The 15,412-nt window shown below is 39.6% G+C and overlaps 2 protein-coding genes across 5 annotated transcripts; one reads left to right on the top strand and one right to left on the bottom strand.

Moving 5' to 3' along the window:
* The first annotated feature begins 1,511 nt into the window (after positions 1-1,511).
* Positions 1,512-3,492, top strand: LOC103701808 (cyclin-dependent kinase inhibitor 1-like). 3 transcript variants are annotated; one of them, XR_005513309.1, is made up of 5 exons: positions 1,512-1,994; positions 2,078-2,130; positions 2,273-2,443; positions 2,536-2,886; positions 3,037-3,489. XR_005513309.1 is itself a non-coding variant. In XM_008783987.3 (4 exons), exons 1-4 carry the CDS (start codon positions 1,644-1,646, stop codon positions 2,600-2,602), a joined length of 642 nt encoding a protein of 213 aa, XP_008782209.2. In that variant the 5' UTR covers positions 1,512-1,643; the 3' UTR covers positions 2,603-3,489. The 3 variants fall into 3 exon arrangements, 1 of the variants encoding a protein (XP_008782209.2); XR_005513310.1 differs by having other exon boundaries at positions 2,078-2,183; positions 2,536-3,492; XM_008783987.3 differs by having other exon boundaries at positions 2,536-3,489.
* Positions 3,493-6,733: 3,241 nt separating this feature from the next.
* On the bottom strand, positions 6,734-12,611 carry LOC103701809 (putative dihydroflavonol 4-reductase). 2 transcript variants are annotated; one of them, XR_003384645.2, is made up of 7 exons: positions 12,291-12,611; positions 12,064-12,192; positions 10,926-11,090; positions 9,221-9,526; positions 8,978-9,123; positions 8,014-8,497; positions 6,734-7,336 (listed from the first exon to the last, which is right to left on the bottom strand). XR_003384645.2 is itself a non-coding variant. In XM_008783988.4 (6 exons), exons 1-5 carry the CDS (start codon positions 12,564-12,566, stop codon positions 8,983-8,985), a joined length of 1,017 nt encoding a protein of 338 aa, XP_008782210.2. In that variant the 5' UTR covers positions 12,567-12,611; the 3' UTR covers positions 6,738-7,336; positions 8,978-8,982. The 2 variants fall into 2 exon arrangements, 1 of the variants encoding a protein (XP_008782210.2); XM_008783988.4 differs by lacking the exon at positions 8,014-8,497 and having other exon boundaries at positions 6,738-7,336.
* Positions 12,612-15,412: the final 2,801 nt, after the last annotated feature.

Raw genomic sequence — 15,412 nt, forward strand, 5'->3', positions numbered from 1 at the left:
GCATGTATTTCAGAAAAAGGAAACTAGTACATACATGCTTTGATTAAGTAAATACATGAAAAGGCCTATAAAAACCTCAATGGCCTATCTATGCTAGTCATTCATTTGGATCAGGAACTCTTTGGCTTCAATAAACATAAGCACAATTATATTTAAAGATCTAATATGAGATTATTAAATATGGTTTTAATAAAATTTTCCAACACAACTAGTGGATAATCAAAAATGTTTTTAATCATGCAATTCATGCATTAAAAAAAAAAAAGCCCTCCCCACCCAGCGTTCGCAAGCTTTGCATGGGGTGACGTGTCATTCATGGGCCCGTAGCGTGCCGCCTTGCATGTATGAACGCATCTAAGGCGAACCTTCCGTGCCTCCGTCGGCTTCACTCATCGGAGCCCGACGTCCCTCAGTTCGTACGTCCGTCCACGATCCCACCGCCTTCACGGTAGCTAGCCTACAGTCCCCCCGTAAATCAAGAGCGAGAGAAAAAGACAAACAAGGTTTCCACCGGATCGTCCGCCGGCCGCGACAAGCGGCGCCAGCCCTCTGATCCATGACCCTCACCAGTGGACCCTTCTCGGCCGTGGGCGAACGGGCGCCCAACTACCCCGGTCGCATCAGCTCCTTTTTGATCAAATAATAATTTCCCAAAAAAAGAAGATTCTCGGCATCAACCTCGCACCTGCACTAAGTGTTCCCCTTCCCTGGTTTCAGTGTACCACCACTGGGGTACGACATCATGTGTTTTTTTTGTACCAACCCATTAGTTTGGCTTTGGACCCTCCTGTTCACTTAGGCGGTCTGATCTTCTTCGTGCTGCCGTTCTGATCATAATGCTGCTCTGGCGGTAGGTTCATTTACACATGGGAGTAATCATTACGTTGAGTGATGGGAGAAATCGTACGGACGTTACGTTTGTTTAAATCTTTATTACTACTGAACGCTCTAGCCGATGGATCATGATCAGAGGGTTGTGAGGTGGTATCATGATCCAGGACGCGAGGTCCGTACACCTGTTTGCAATCATTGTGTTCAGTGGCGGCAGAATTCGTGTCATTTTGATCACATTAAAACGGACGATATGAATGATTTCAGAACTTTTCTGCCGATCGATCAGGATCGGATGGTGATGTCTCATTAGCTCAACTGCGGCCGGACGGGGGCAACATCGTAACTTGGACGAAAATTAGTGGTAGGATGGTAAATTCGTGTGAAGCACAATTATTACATTCCGACCATTATGCTTCCCACCAAACGGAGACCGGACGTAACTAACCCCGCGCCGGTTCGGTGCTGGGCTGGTGGCGGTGCAGTAACCGGCAACGGTGATTTCTACCGGGCCAGCCGGTTAACGGACCCGTCGCGTTACGATTCGACCGCCCGAGCTCCTCTCCCGCAACGGCCAGATCTGGTTAACGTCCCTGTCTATGATTCCGTCCCCGTTAACGGGAAGGCGTTACGCACCACCTTAAAAGCACGATCCCGCCGTCAAACCGGATCTGATCAGCTCCCACTCCACTCTTTCCTTCTCCAGTTTTCAGTTCCGCCGCAAGAGGGAGAGAAAGAGACCCATTCGCTCTACTCTTCCTTTTTCCAGTTTTCAATTCCCCCGTGAGAGAGGGTGGGAGGGAGGGAGAGATATGAGGAAGTGCAAAGAGATCGGAGATGTCGCAGTGATGGAGGTGAGGACGCGGGCGCGGAGGACGGCCCTTGCAGCTGCGGCTGCTGCTGCTGCTGCGGCGGCGGCGGCGGGGAGGGGCAGAAGCTCGAAGAGGAGGAAGGCCGTGGTGGGGTCGGGAGAGATCCAGATCTCGTACCTCCAGCTCCGGAGCCGGAGACTCGTCATGAAACCTCGGATCACGACATCCACGGCGAATTCCGGCAGCCGGCGGTGCCCGAGCTCCGAGGTCGGCCTGATCTCCCGGCACTCTAGCAACGTCTCCTGCGAGGCCGCCCCAGAGGAGCCCCCTTCGCCGTCCGGTGACCCGGAGGTAAGCCCTACGCGACATTCTGCTGGAATTCGAGCTCTTTCATTTTTTTTTTTACGAATTTTACGTTCTTGTCTTCTTCTCAGGACTGCGAGGTTCTGGACACCGCGGCGCGTTACTCCGGGTGCAGCAGTGACGGGTTTCCTCGCTTTTTCTCTCTCTCTCTCCCCCCCTCTCTCTTCCTCTCTCTGTGTATGCGTTACTACAAAAACACATTTCTCAGGGAGAAATAAACATCTTATATATTTCTTTTTTAAAAAATGATTGCTTAAATTCCATAGGAAGGAGACGACGCTGTCGAGTAGCCGAGTAGAGGAATGGAGCGATCTGGAACCGACGGTGGAGAGGACATCGAGGAGGCGATGGAGAGCGGAGATGATGCCGTCGGAGGCAGAGATCGAGGAGTTCTTCGCGGTGGCGGAGAGAGACGAGCGGCAGCGATTCGCCGCCAAGTAAGTTCCCGGCCCTCGCGGCTCACGATAGCAAAATCATTGGCAGAGATCCTAACCTGAGCCTCCTTTTTCTCTTCTTCTCGTCGTCGCAGGTACAACTACGATATCGTCGACGACGCCCCGGTGGAGGGCCGGTACGAGTGGATCCGTATCCCATGAAGTGAAAAAACAAAAAAAAAAATCCGGAAGGAAAAAAAAGAAAATGGAAAAAGGGCTTTGCAAAATTTCTTTTCCTTTTTTTCCCCTCTAATTTTCAAAAATTAATGTACAGTTCTCGTATCCACCGCCTTCTCTTCTGTAAGAAACAACCCCTTTCTCTGTACGATTTTATTCGGAGAAGCTTCTGAACTGAAAGCCAGAGCCCTCTCTCTCTCTCCTTTCTTGTTTTCTTCAGTCGAAATGCTTCGCTCTAAATTTTCGTCCATTCCTCCCTCTGTGTCACGGTAACTTTTTTTTTTCTTTAATTTTCCCTTTGAATTGGGTTTTTGGTCTGCCGTCGTCGGATCGGACGGCGGTTATGATTTTTCCTCTTACTTATTGTTATTGTTGTTATTATGTTTTTGGATTTATCCGTTGCTGCGGAGGGAACGAAGTTGACGTGGCTGATAACGGCATGGCTCGAGGTGGGCGGGAGCAGGAGGAGAGGGCGGTGACGCGACACCAGTCCGGTGCCGGGAGCCGAATAAAATAAGGGGAAAGTGGCATGGAAGGCGACTGTGCACATGGTGAGATGCCGTGGTCCTCCTCCTCGAACCCTCGTCATAAAATAATTAATAAAAAATAATAAAATAAATATAGTAATAAAAAATAAATTATAAAGTACTTTTATATATAACATGCAAAGCATATGCCTCGTAGATTAAAAATAGCGATTTTAATCAGATTGATTCTAATTATTTAACACTCACTATATAACAATTGAATATATGTCATTGTCTGTTATATTTACTTGCTGTAGGTGTCTAAGCAGCATAAAAGCTGCAATTTTTACCCATTAGTTGTACGGGCGTTAGTACATCATATATTATATTCAGTATTTTTTTTTCGTCTGGATACTAAATGCCTCTCATGTGCATCACACCAATCTCAAGAATCATACCTGGGATGTGGAGTGACATGCAGAGCCGTGTTGAATTATAAGAGTTGACACCTTGGATTTTGTCATGAAGGGAGATTTGGAGGGTGATGGAGATATCTAAATCGTTTCCTCATTTTATTCATGGATGAGTGTGCTATATAAACTACGTGATTAATGAATATGATAATAATTATGGCCACCAATGTTATCGTTACGAACGTCATTGCTCTCATTACTAATATTTAATATGCGAGCGAGTACAAGAGGGTGGAACAATAGAAAAATACCTAGGAAGTAGGTGAAATCATATTATGCACAGCCTACAACAGGTGCCCATGCATGTCAATCACCGCCGTATATCTTTGTAGCGATGTATCAAGATAATTATTTAATAAATGAGATCTATTAAAAAAAAAAAAAAAGAGTAGTTGTGATTGATGGCATGCATCGTTTGCCCAACATGTAGGATATAATGTTTTTAGAAAGCAGCATGAGATATGTGCGGTGGGCAAGAAGAACAACTAAGGAATATGTAAACTATTCCTTTTTACTAAAACGGATGATTCATGCATGTAATTCTAATACGGATATATCTAAAAAAGTCAAAAAAGAATAAGTTTCGAAATACATTACGCAGCTCCCTTTTCCAAACTTAAAGAATATTTCCGAAATGGTTAGCCACATATGATGCCATCCGTTCCGAAACTCGGTTGGCCTCTTTGTACATATGTTTGGCCATTACAGACTATGATTTAAATATCTCGAAGCAAGAGGTGATATCCATACCTACCGCCCCAATAATCATAGCCGAATCAGCCTCAATCAGTTACTGTCTTCCGTTAAGGGTTGTAAGTCGTGAGAGTTGGGGAGTGTCGGACTTTTAAGACTCGTTTAGTTCACGGAAAGCATTTTTTCTCATAGAAATATGATTTTTAGAAAACAGATTCCTAAAAAGAGAATGTCTGGAAAAGTACTTTTAGCATATTTGGTTGATCATGAGAAAGTGACAGATTTTCAGAGTGTTTATGTTTGGTTGACCATCCACTTTCTTAGAAAAGTTATGTGTAATTCCTATTATACCCTTAATAAAAATTAGGTCTTTAATGCTTTGGATCAAATAAGGATCCTTGAAGGGCCTTTTTGAAAAAAAATAAAAATATTTCGATTTTCGGCTCACGGAAGTAACTTGTCCATGTTTCTCATGGGAAAGACTTTTCCATGAAGGGCTCGTTTGGTTCGCAGAAAGCATTTTTCCTCATAGGATTATGATTCCTGGAAAGCAGATTTTTGGAAAGAGGATGCCTAAAAAAGTACTTTTGGCATGTTTGGTTGACCATGAAAAAGTGACAAATTTTCAAAATGCTTCTATTTGGTTGACTATCCATTTTTCTGAAAAAGTTATGTGTAATTCCTATTATTTCTTTAATAAAAATTAAGTTTTTAATGCTTTAGATCAAATAACGATAGGTAAAGGGCTTTTTTGAAAATAAAAATAAAAATTTTTCGATTTCCGGCTCACGGAATAGTAACTTTCTCATGTTTCTCATGAAAAAGACTTTTCAATAAAACATGTGAATCATATTCCCACGAAAATACAACTTTTCCATTTCTCTCTTTTGAAAACTCCAACAAAACAAGAAGCATACCCTTACTTTTTCGTTGATCACATTTTTTCTCCTTCTTTTCCTATGAACCAAATGAGCCCGAAATATGAAAATCATATTCTACGAGAATATAATTTTTTCCTCTCTCTTCTTTAAAAACTTTAATCAAACAAGAAGTATCTTTTTATTTTTTTGTTGACCATTTATTTATTTATTTATTTTTTTTTTTTTTGCGAATCAACCGTGCTCTTAGAAAGGTCATGGAGCTGGGTAACGTTCCTTGCCAAGTGAAGCGAGAGGATAGGCGAGGTAGGAGGGCAAAAAGTATTCATTAATTATTCAACCGTGTTCGGAGACTTCAGCCGTTTAGTCCATGGAAAAAAGTTCGGGACGTGCACGACTGTATGGAAACTTCAGGACTATGTCCCAATCCTTGACCCCCGCTTGGCACTGCATATAACTCAGGGTATGGTTTTGTTGCGACAGTTTAATTTGGAAAGCGACTAATAATTTTTGTATGACATCGTGTCGAGAAAAAGCTAGCAGTACTGACAATTTTTATGTGGCATTATGGATTTATGGTCGACGGGGTCTGTGAAATCGACTCACTTTAAGTTGCTTTATTTGACTCCGATTTATTGTACAATATCATGGATATGATAGCTGTAAATGTGAAATTTACTTGGATTTATTTTTATTGGCATTATGTTGCATGTTTTTGAACAATGGGAAATGTGAGACTTTTGGCTGGTGTCAACAGCCAAGTGGTATCAACTTCTTCTGCTCCTTCACCATTGATCATCATGATAATCATCATCACCATTACAACAGCCGTTGGATGTATTGCAAGTTGCTAAAAATTGAAAGGAAAGGATGTGAAAATATCGAACACAAAATATCAATCTAGAAATTTGACATACACAAATATTTGAAAGAAGCACCCACAGACCAATCCACAATAATGCTAGAGTGAGTGTTCCCCCCTTCTTCTACATTGCATATCCAGTTGTGGAGGAATTTATTTGTAACATGGAGATCGGCAGAACTAAAAGCACTTAACCATGACAATTGATTATTTATTGAAAACAGATGGCCATACAATCAATTAAGTTATCCGTAAAACTATTTTGTGGCCTGACATATCAATAGACCTGCAACAAATTCAAAATAAGCGGGTTAGGATTTGGTGTAAATGGACCTTGATTGTAAACGGGTCGATCTAACTTAACCTGCTTAATAAATAGATTGGATTTAGGTTCACAATGCTAACCTGTGTAAGCCATTCCGACTTGTTTAAAAATTGGATCTAGTCACCCTACTTGTTTGATCCATTTAATTCATTTATATTATTTAAGACCCATTTAATTTACTTCAAATCTATTTAATCTATTTAACTTGATTATTAAAGGGGTTCCAGCTCCATATTTAATAAAGAGGTCGTTTCCGTTTTGGATGTTTGATATGTTTAATAACTGGTTAGATTCAGGTTCAGAAGTATTGAAGCCAACCCACATCTTGAGATGATCATATCTCACCCAACACAACTCATTGCCACCCCTACTGTGAGATAATGACAAGAAGCTAACATCACAAATGCAAATCTAGATGTATGTATGGTCAATGTGGAAAATAAATATATTGTTTGCATAGAAATATCTAATATTGTTTGCATAGAAATATCTATGTACTCATTCGTAAAGATCGCATCATCTTTGAGTTTATGAGTTGCATGCTTCCCAATCTTTTATGAGATAAAGCATGACACTTTGATGCATGAGTCCTGCATCATCATCATACATCAAATACCTAATTTTGACCCACACAAGCAAAAAATACTTAAATGTCCTAACTCATGATGCATTTATTTGAGTGATTCATGCCCATACACTCAGTTATTTGTCATGAGAATCATATGGATCAGTTCCTAAATTCGTTTCTGAAGCCATCTGTCATGCTCCACCGTTGACGTTCCTCAGGATAAAAGTTGAGATAGCCTCCTCATTCCAACAAAATATCCGAACCTGTTTGCAGTCTCTGTAAGACAGCAATAAGCTCAAATGAGAGCTTGAGAAGAGTCAGAATCGATCCAACCGATCATTTATGCAGAATGTACACAGCATCAAAGCTCTTGGTGTTGTTCTGGGCCACATCCTTTCTGACGTTTGTGTTCCAAAGAACGTAGAAGGGCGGGATGTGCATATGATCTGAATCCTGGAATAACAGATGAGAGGTATAAAGTGAAAAAAAAACAACAAAAAAAAAAGAAGATGAACCGCACTTTATTTTTTGTACAGAATTACGTTATGAAGGGAGAGCAAAGTGTTAATGGAGGAAGTTAGACGCTTCCCCTAATTTACTAAAGAAAAGTGACCAGATTATGTACAAGAGAGTGGGTACAAGAAGAAAAGAAAGATGAAAGAGAAGAAAAGATAAAAAGGAAAGTGAGAGCAACTCTTTATGTGGTTTATCCATGCTCCTGTACAAAAGGAACACTTGCCTCAACGACTTACCCTAAATTAAGGTCCACATGTACTGGGATTTCAGATATCCACTGAATTACATGCCACATTATTTTATTTTTTTCAATATAATAGGAAAAATTTAACTCACAAAAAACCATAGGATAAAATTAACTAAATGAAAGGCCCAATGGTTATGTAGTGAGAGAATTCTAGCATAGCATCCACTTGGGCATACTTGCCTGGCAACTTATTTGAATTTCCACTACTAGTACACTGCCTCCCCATTTGGCAGGGTAGTAAACTAGTAATCAATAGGCAGTCTTGTTCATTTCTCATATTAGGTACCATACCTCAATCATATAAAATTAATATAAGACAAGAAAAACCCACTTCATAGACTTTAATTTATCTAAGTAGATACTGTACCTTAATCATGTAACATTATTCTAAGACAGAAAAAAACCCACTTCATGTACTCTTAGAGCTGACGCCACTGCTTCTAGCTTCACGTATCTTCCATCTCTAATTCTTTCGAACCAAGCCGCAACTGAGGCATCAAGCTCGCCTATAAGAATCATGACATCCTACCGTTCATCAAATACTCCTATCAGTTATATATGATACCAGTGATGAAACCATAGGCATCCATGAACCAGTCACATGCTTCACAAGTGCCAAATGCCAATCCTAGCGTAAGGGTGAATGGTTCCTCTTCCTGGTTCTCATGTTTGTCATCATGTTCTCAGCAGATTGTTCTTTCTGCATGGAATGATATCCGCTCATACCTCTTAGAGGCAGCTTAAGCTCTTCCACAGTCCCGATGGACACCGACGAAGCCCTGCAACTACTTTCTCATATTTCCCTCATGGCCTTACCATGACTGCTGGTTCTCCTATCTGACTCAGAACACCTGTCAGTGGAGCCAGCTTTGATATCAAGCAACTATTGGGAGATGAATCCATTTTTCGTATTTAAAAAAAAGGGGGGGAATCCACATATGCATCTTCAAACAATGCTAGCAAATCTTTCCTCCCAACCCACCCACAGAAAAAAAGGCCAAAAGAAAAACAAAAGAAGACAGAAAATAGATATACAAATTTAAACAATACTTGTATCTTGTATGCTATATTTATATATCTAATTGCAGATTTCGAAACCTTTACTTTGCTTTTCATTTCATATGGTCACATAATTACACAACAGTAATTCTGTTTCTGATGGATATGGTTCAACACAGCATTCAACAGAATAAGTATAACATAGAGATCTATGTACTCTTCTTGCACTTGTTAAGATATGCTTGCTTAAAAGGCCTAAGAAACAGCATTTAAGCTTACCAAGCACAGATAATTATAGGGCAAATGCAGGAATTATAAAGAAAACAAAATACCAGATTTAGTATTGTATCAATCCCAAGCTCTTGAGCCATAGGAGGATCTCGGTCAAACCCTCATTCAAGCTTCTAGGACTATAACCTAACTCTTCTTTGGCCTTCTCACAGGAATATGCCCATTGATGTCCCAATACTCGCACAGTCTGCAATCCGGAGCACAAAAAAAATCATATTGAACTAAACAAAGGACCCTGATAAAGCAAAAATACAGAAATACAAAGGGAACCAATGGAGACATACTGGATAACTGATAAGTGGGAGTTTTCCTGTGATTCGAGAAAAGAAAACTGATATCCATCCATAGATTTCTATCACCCATAGAGGGATGTGAAACCACGGCCTCTTTCTTTTCGTGATGAGCGCAGCTATGTCAAAAACATGTTTGAAAGATGCATTTTCTCCAGCCAGAAGGTACCTTTCACCTACTCTTCCCTTATGCATTGCTGCTATATGTCCGCTGACAACATCTTCAACATGGCAAAATGATGTCCTATCACTCCCACTGCCTATATAACCAGGTAAGCGTCCATTGAAACGTTCAATCAGCTACAAAAACAAAAGTAAAAGGCAATATGAATATGGTGGCACCTACAACTAATGCATCGTTTCATTATTATTGCTCCAAAAAAGTGTACATTAAGATATGAAAATAGTAATACCATTCAGAATACAAAAATAACAAAAGGCCAAAATAACAGAAGCACAAGGGAGCATCTTAATAAAGTCAACAAAACTAATAGTGGAAAACAAAGTACTTTCCTATCATGTGAAAATCATTTTAATCAATTTTCTGATTTGCTTTGATGTTTTTATTTTTTAAAAAAACTAGGATGATAGGAAGCCCTAGCAAATTTGGGTTGAAGGCAAGCTTGAACCTAGGTCATGATATCCAACACTCAGCGACTTTGCCAACTCAACCAGTTGGCATCCTTGATATGCCTTGAGATGTTCAAAATTATGACCCTGTGAAGAATTGGTTATTAGCTTGCATACCACAATTGGAGAATGTTATACCATCCTTGGATCAAGTTAAATGTATCCAGATAACCCTAAATGAGATACAAAACCAGCAGATGTAGATCCATATCTTGGCACAGTTGACAGTAGCATCAATTTTGCATTATTTATTTAATTTTATATCAAGATATTCTTTGTGGAAGGTCAACAGTAAAATTAGAAAGGATAAAATGAAGAATGATATACTGGAGGGGCTGTAGGAGTTGCAACAATTGAGGACAAAGTGATGGAAGACTAGTAGAGAAGGTACTCAAATCTTTGAGCAGGATTTAGCAAAAGGAGGGAAAGGTTCAAGGAAACATGGATGGAAGTTGTGAGGAAGCATTTGCAAAAGATAGCAATAACATAAGAGGTAGCCCTTAATAGGAATAATTGGCAAATGATGATTCATAAAGACAACCTCAAGTAGTTGGGACAAGGCTTGATGATTATGGTTATGGTTGAATTCCTTATAATGATCAGTCATTACGTTCCCTATTAACCAACACAATCTTTGTTTTCATTCTCTATTGCTAGGAGCTTAAATACCAAATTGGAAATCAGGTTTTACAAAAGCATGCCTTTCTGAAAAACTGGAATGCCCAATGTACGAATTTTCCCCTGCTAATTCAAGCAAGCAAAAGTATGGCAGTGTCAAAAAGACCCACCAACAGGAGATCATGAGACCATGAATCAGGACAAAGTATAATGCGAAAAGGAGTTAGTTTGAGATAACATGGTGAAAACTCTAAATGAAGCAAGGTAAAGAATTTAAAAATTGTACATCATTATGCTATATTATTTATCTACTTTTAACACTATTTAGTGGAAATGATAGGTCATTTAGAAAATGAAGATCTCATGCTTCAAGACTCACTTAAATGTATGAAACGCTATCTGATTCCAACCAGATCATCAAAATGGTAAAATAAAATACTAAAACTCTTACGATTCGTGCAACAATATTTCCAGTTGTAATTTTTCCAGGACCATAAATGACTCCTGGATAGAGAAGAACAACTGGTATCCCATCTGCTGCAGCCTGCAATGCAATCCTATCAGCCATAGCCTTGGATTTTTCATATTCTGTGCAGAATACCTTCCCCTGATGCATCTGTAATATATTGAATAAAAGAAGTAGAAGTGACAACATTTGTTAATTAGCAGTTACTTTGGCAAACTACAAGAGCAAGGAACCATGACTGATTAGGAAAAAAATATCTACAGGATATAATCATTTTTGTCCAGGTGATCAAAAAATGGAAGAAAAAAAACATCCATGATAAGATGCTAGAAAAAGCACCAATTTGCCAATAAGAACTGCTCAGATTGGAGGGTGTTATCAAAATGTATGCCCAGACTCAACTCCGCGAACCTGACTGGGAGATGGCATATGAAACTCAAATTTGATTCATTTTTCATTCATAAAAAAAGATATGATAAACCTTGAGCCTTGCATCTTTCAGTCTTAGCTTGTAATTAGTGAGTGCATATTGCAAAATCTCAAAAATAAACAATAGCCTGAAAGTTTGTAACAGAAATTAGCGACAACAAAACTTTGAAACCTATGAGGCAAATCTAAAGATAAGTTATGCACATTAGTCTATCAAGGAAAAGAAAATGCATATTAGAGCTAAAGATAATCAGACACAAAAATAAGAAATCCAAGTTTGCTTAGCTTCTCATGTAGATTGACAGGAAATTTGTTTTTTTACACGAATTAATTCATTTGAACTTAATCTTCGACTTTCTGGTCTTTTTTGTTCTTATTTTGTACATTGATTAGGCTTGCATATCACTTTACCATCTATCAGCAATCATGTGGTTTCCAATTAAGTTTTCATCTTTAGAATTCGATCCTTTCTTTCTGTTATTGCTGTATACAGGGAGGCAAGCGCGTGCAAGAATTGATAAATCATATTAGCAGCAGACACTGCTCCATTCTCCAACCAGACAACTATTATCTAGATTCTTACAAGTCATGACTTCCATTATGATTTATGAGCACTAGAAATCATACAATCATGGACAGAAAGTATAACATAAAGGATGAAATTGTTGCATCAAATTCAAAGAATTTGATTCACCTGCTTCTCGTCTGCAACATATCCATCAGTAGGACCGAGAGCGAAAAATGACGACGTATATATTATCCTCTGCAGCGTCTCGGTCTCTCTGAAAGCTTGCAGCACATTCTTCAACCCTCCGACGTTGACCTGGAGTAGAAACGGAAAGAGGATCGAACAAATCCATCATACACCATTTAAGGAAACAAAATTTTTTGGGGAATAGAATGATCCAATCCAGGGCTCACGGCGAAGAATCGAGATGGATCGGGGAGCCAGGGTTCGACGAGGGCAGCGGTGTGGAAGAGGAGGTCGCAGCCGGAGCAGGCGGCGATGAGGGAGGGGAGGTCGGTGACATCGCCGTAAGCGAGTTCGAGGGAGGGAGGGAGGGAGCTGAGATCGCTGCTCCGCCGCACGAACGCCCGCACGGCGTGGCCCTCCGCCACCAGCCGGCGGCAGAGCCTGCCGCCCAGGTACCCGGACGCCCCCGTCACCACCACCTTCATTCCCGGCTCGATTCCCATCGCCGCCCCTTATCCCTCCACTCTTGATTGCAAGTCGTCGCAATATCGAGCGGTCGAGCGGATATCAGATCCTTTTCTTCTGACGGACGGTAGGGATGGCACCCGATCAAGCATAAATGAGATAGGCCATTATCCTCACTCGTTTGGATCCCACGAAAATTTTTTTCTCACCAATTTTTTTTAAAAAAATAATTATTTTTTTTAAATAAACGATATTTTAAATAAAATTAATTATAAGAAATTCGGTTGAACATTTATTTTTTAAAAAAATATAAAATATATATTATATTTTTAATAAAAATATTATTCATAGATTTTGATGGTTTAAGAATAGTTTTGAAAAAAAAAAATCTCAATTTCTAACCATCAGAGAAGTAGTTGTTTTCATAAAATATAGAATTTTTTTTCTAAAACTTTAATCAAATAAGAGATTTTTTTTTTTGTTTTTCCGTCGTTGACCATTTTTTTTTTCTTCTTCTCCTGTAAACCAAATGAATCCATAATCCCGAGTTAAATAGCTAGGATTTCTACCTTCTAAGAAAGTATTGGATCATCCACAATGAAATGGAGATTGACAAACACTTGATGGCATGCAATGTGAAGCACTTCTATTATTCCAGATTGCCCAACCTACGTGACCAGCCTAGCCTTGTTACAATGATTTTGTTGTTCAATAGACTCCAGCGACTGGCAAAAACTTGATGGCATGCATGCAAGTCCTTGACTTCAAGAGGACCACCAGATAGTTCCCAACAAATATAATTGGCGATGCGATCACTCTGTTCCACCTTGTGATTACCACAAGAACACTATCTCATATGGCTCTTGAATCCCTGAAGGCGGAAGAATGTCTCAAAGGAAGAAGCACCAGTCCGGCCAACTTCTTTAGTGTGGTGGTTCAAATCTCCTTAATTTTGTATGCCTATGGTTCCTAAATATGTAGAGTAACTGTGAGCTCTTCATGGTAAAGAAAATAAGAAAAAACCTGTTTCTCAAAAGAAAATAATAGAATATCTGTCCTGAGAGTCAATAATTAAACTAAGATGAATAGAACTTAATGGACATGGAATGACAATCCCAATAATAATATTTGTATGTACATTAAGCTTTGTAAATATGACAACTCAAATGTATACAGCATACCATTAAAATAGCAATTTCTGATATGCTTCTCGTGCATTACTGGATCAACGGTTCCAATTAGTCAGAATTTCCATTGAACTTACTGTTACGGCCGGTATTATCATTATTTTAACTATTGTTACCATTATTAGTATTATTATCATAATGTGATTATTCTGTATGATATTTGACTTTTTGACAATCAAAAGTCATTTGAATGGTTCACGACCACGCTCCTATTTGTGACTAGTCATACTTAATGTTAGATACCATGTTTCTGCCCATGGTAAGGCCATACCTAGATTTATACCACATTCCTGCTTATGGCGAGAACATACTTACGATTTAAAGAATTATGCTCTAATCTTTTCAAATTTTCTAAAATCTAATTTCTTAACCCGATTCCTATCATGATAACAATTGATTAATTTAAAAAATTGATAGACTAGGTTTTACCTCAATTAGTAGGCCGGAGAGAGTCTTTGTGCTGATCTTATATTAATGGACTCAAACCGTTGGCCACCTATATTTAAACCAATCTTAGATTAGAAAATTAGGAGAGCGAATAAAGTGGAGATTAATTTCTTCTTTTTTTTGCTTAAAGCGGGTGCTTCATATAGTGCGTGTACAAATACATCCGTGAAAGTCAAAATACAACAACTCGCGGAGTGCTAGTGGCAGCTTCCCCTCTCATGACCAAAGAGTTTACCCTGAGTGGTGGGCCGCATGGGCAGCCACCCAGTCGGCTGCCCCATTAGCTTCTTTGAATATATGCTTGGACTCCTCAGTGGAGATTATTTTTTCCACTGGAATCGGTGGGCGTGAGCTGGGTTTGGCTTGACCCAAGGGAGAGGGAGGGGAGAGAGAGAGCGCAGGACTTGCTCCATCCTTGACCAAAAAGAAAATAACAGAATATCTGTCCTGGGACATTGAGTAGATGAAGTTATTCATAATGAGTATCAGTATACATACTTAGCTATAATGTTTTGGGACTTCATTTCATTTGACTCTCTGGCTCATGTGACTTTCGGATGAACGCACAGCTCCCTGCATCAAAAGTTATCTTAATCCTTCATCTAGAGTTTTCGCACGTCTAGAGGTATCCTTGTAGCTTTCCTTGGTTCATGAGCTTAAAATGTGACCAATAAGGTAGATCTATTTGCCCCCCGCACTCCCACCCCCAACTGGAATATAGGTTTTATGGCAGGCCACTCTTGCCTTTATCTGCGATAGCCCCGAATTTAGCCCTTTTCTTCCAAAAGGTTGAAACTAGACTAACAACCACTCCTAAAATCTACTCATTCCTTCCATGGAGCCAAGGTCTGACATACTGGCTTGTATTCACCATATCATACAGGCAAGGTAGCAGTAATGTTTTAAAGTTCGATTTGGTATATAAGCTGAACTGGTCCATATTGGTTTGGACCGAGCTGAATCTCTTTGTACAACCTAGTGCTTGGCCAGCTTCAAACAACACCAGGTCTTAGAGTGAGAAAAATGTATTGAGAACTTGTCTCCTCTCTTCATCTCCTCCTCTTCTATACCTATTCCATTTAGATGCTATCACATCTAGACACCACAATGGCTCGATGCTTGCTTTCTACTAGAAATCGGATGTCTACCATCAATTTTTACTTTAGTGGATCCTTGGATTAGGACATCCACTCATGTCATATATTACTAGTGGTCACTGAAGATTTTTGTGCTAAATTGAAGCATGGGAT

This window comes from Phoenix dactylifera, chromosome 9, assembly GCF_009389715.1.
Source record: "Phoenix dactylifera cultivar Barhee BC4 chromosome 9, palm_55x_up_171113_PBpolish2nd_filt_p, whole genome shotgun sequence".
Taxonomy (NCBI): Eukaryota; Viridiplantae; Streptophyta; class Magnoliopsida; order Arecales; family Arecaceae; genus Phoenix; species Phoenix dactylifera.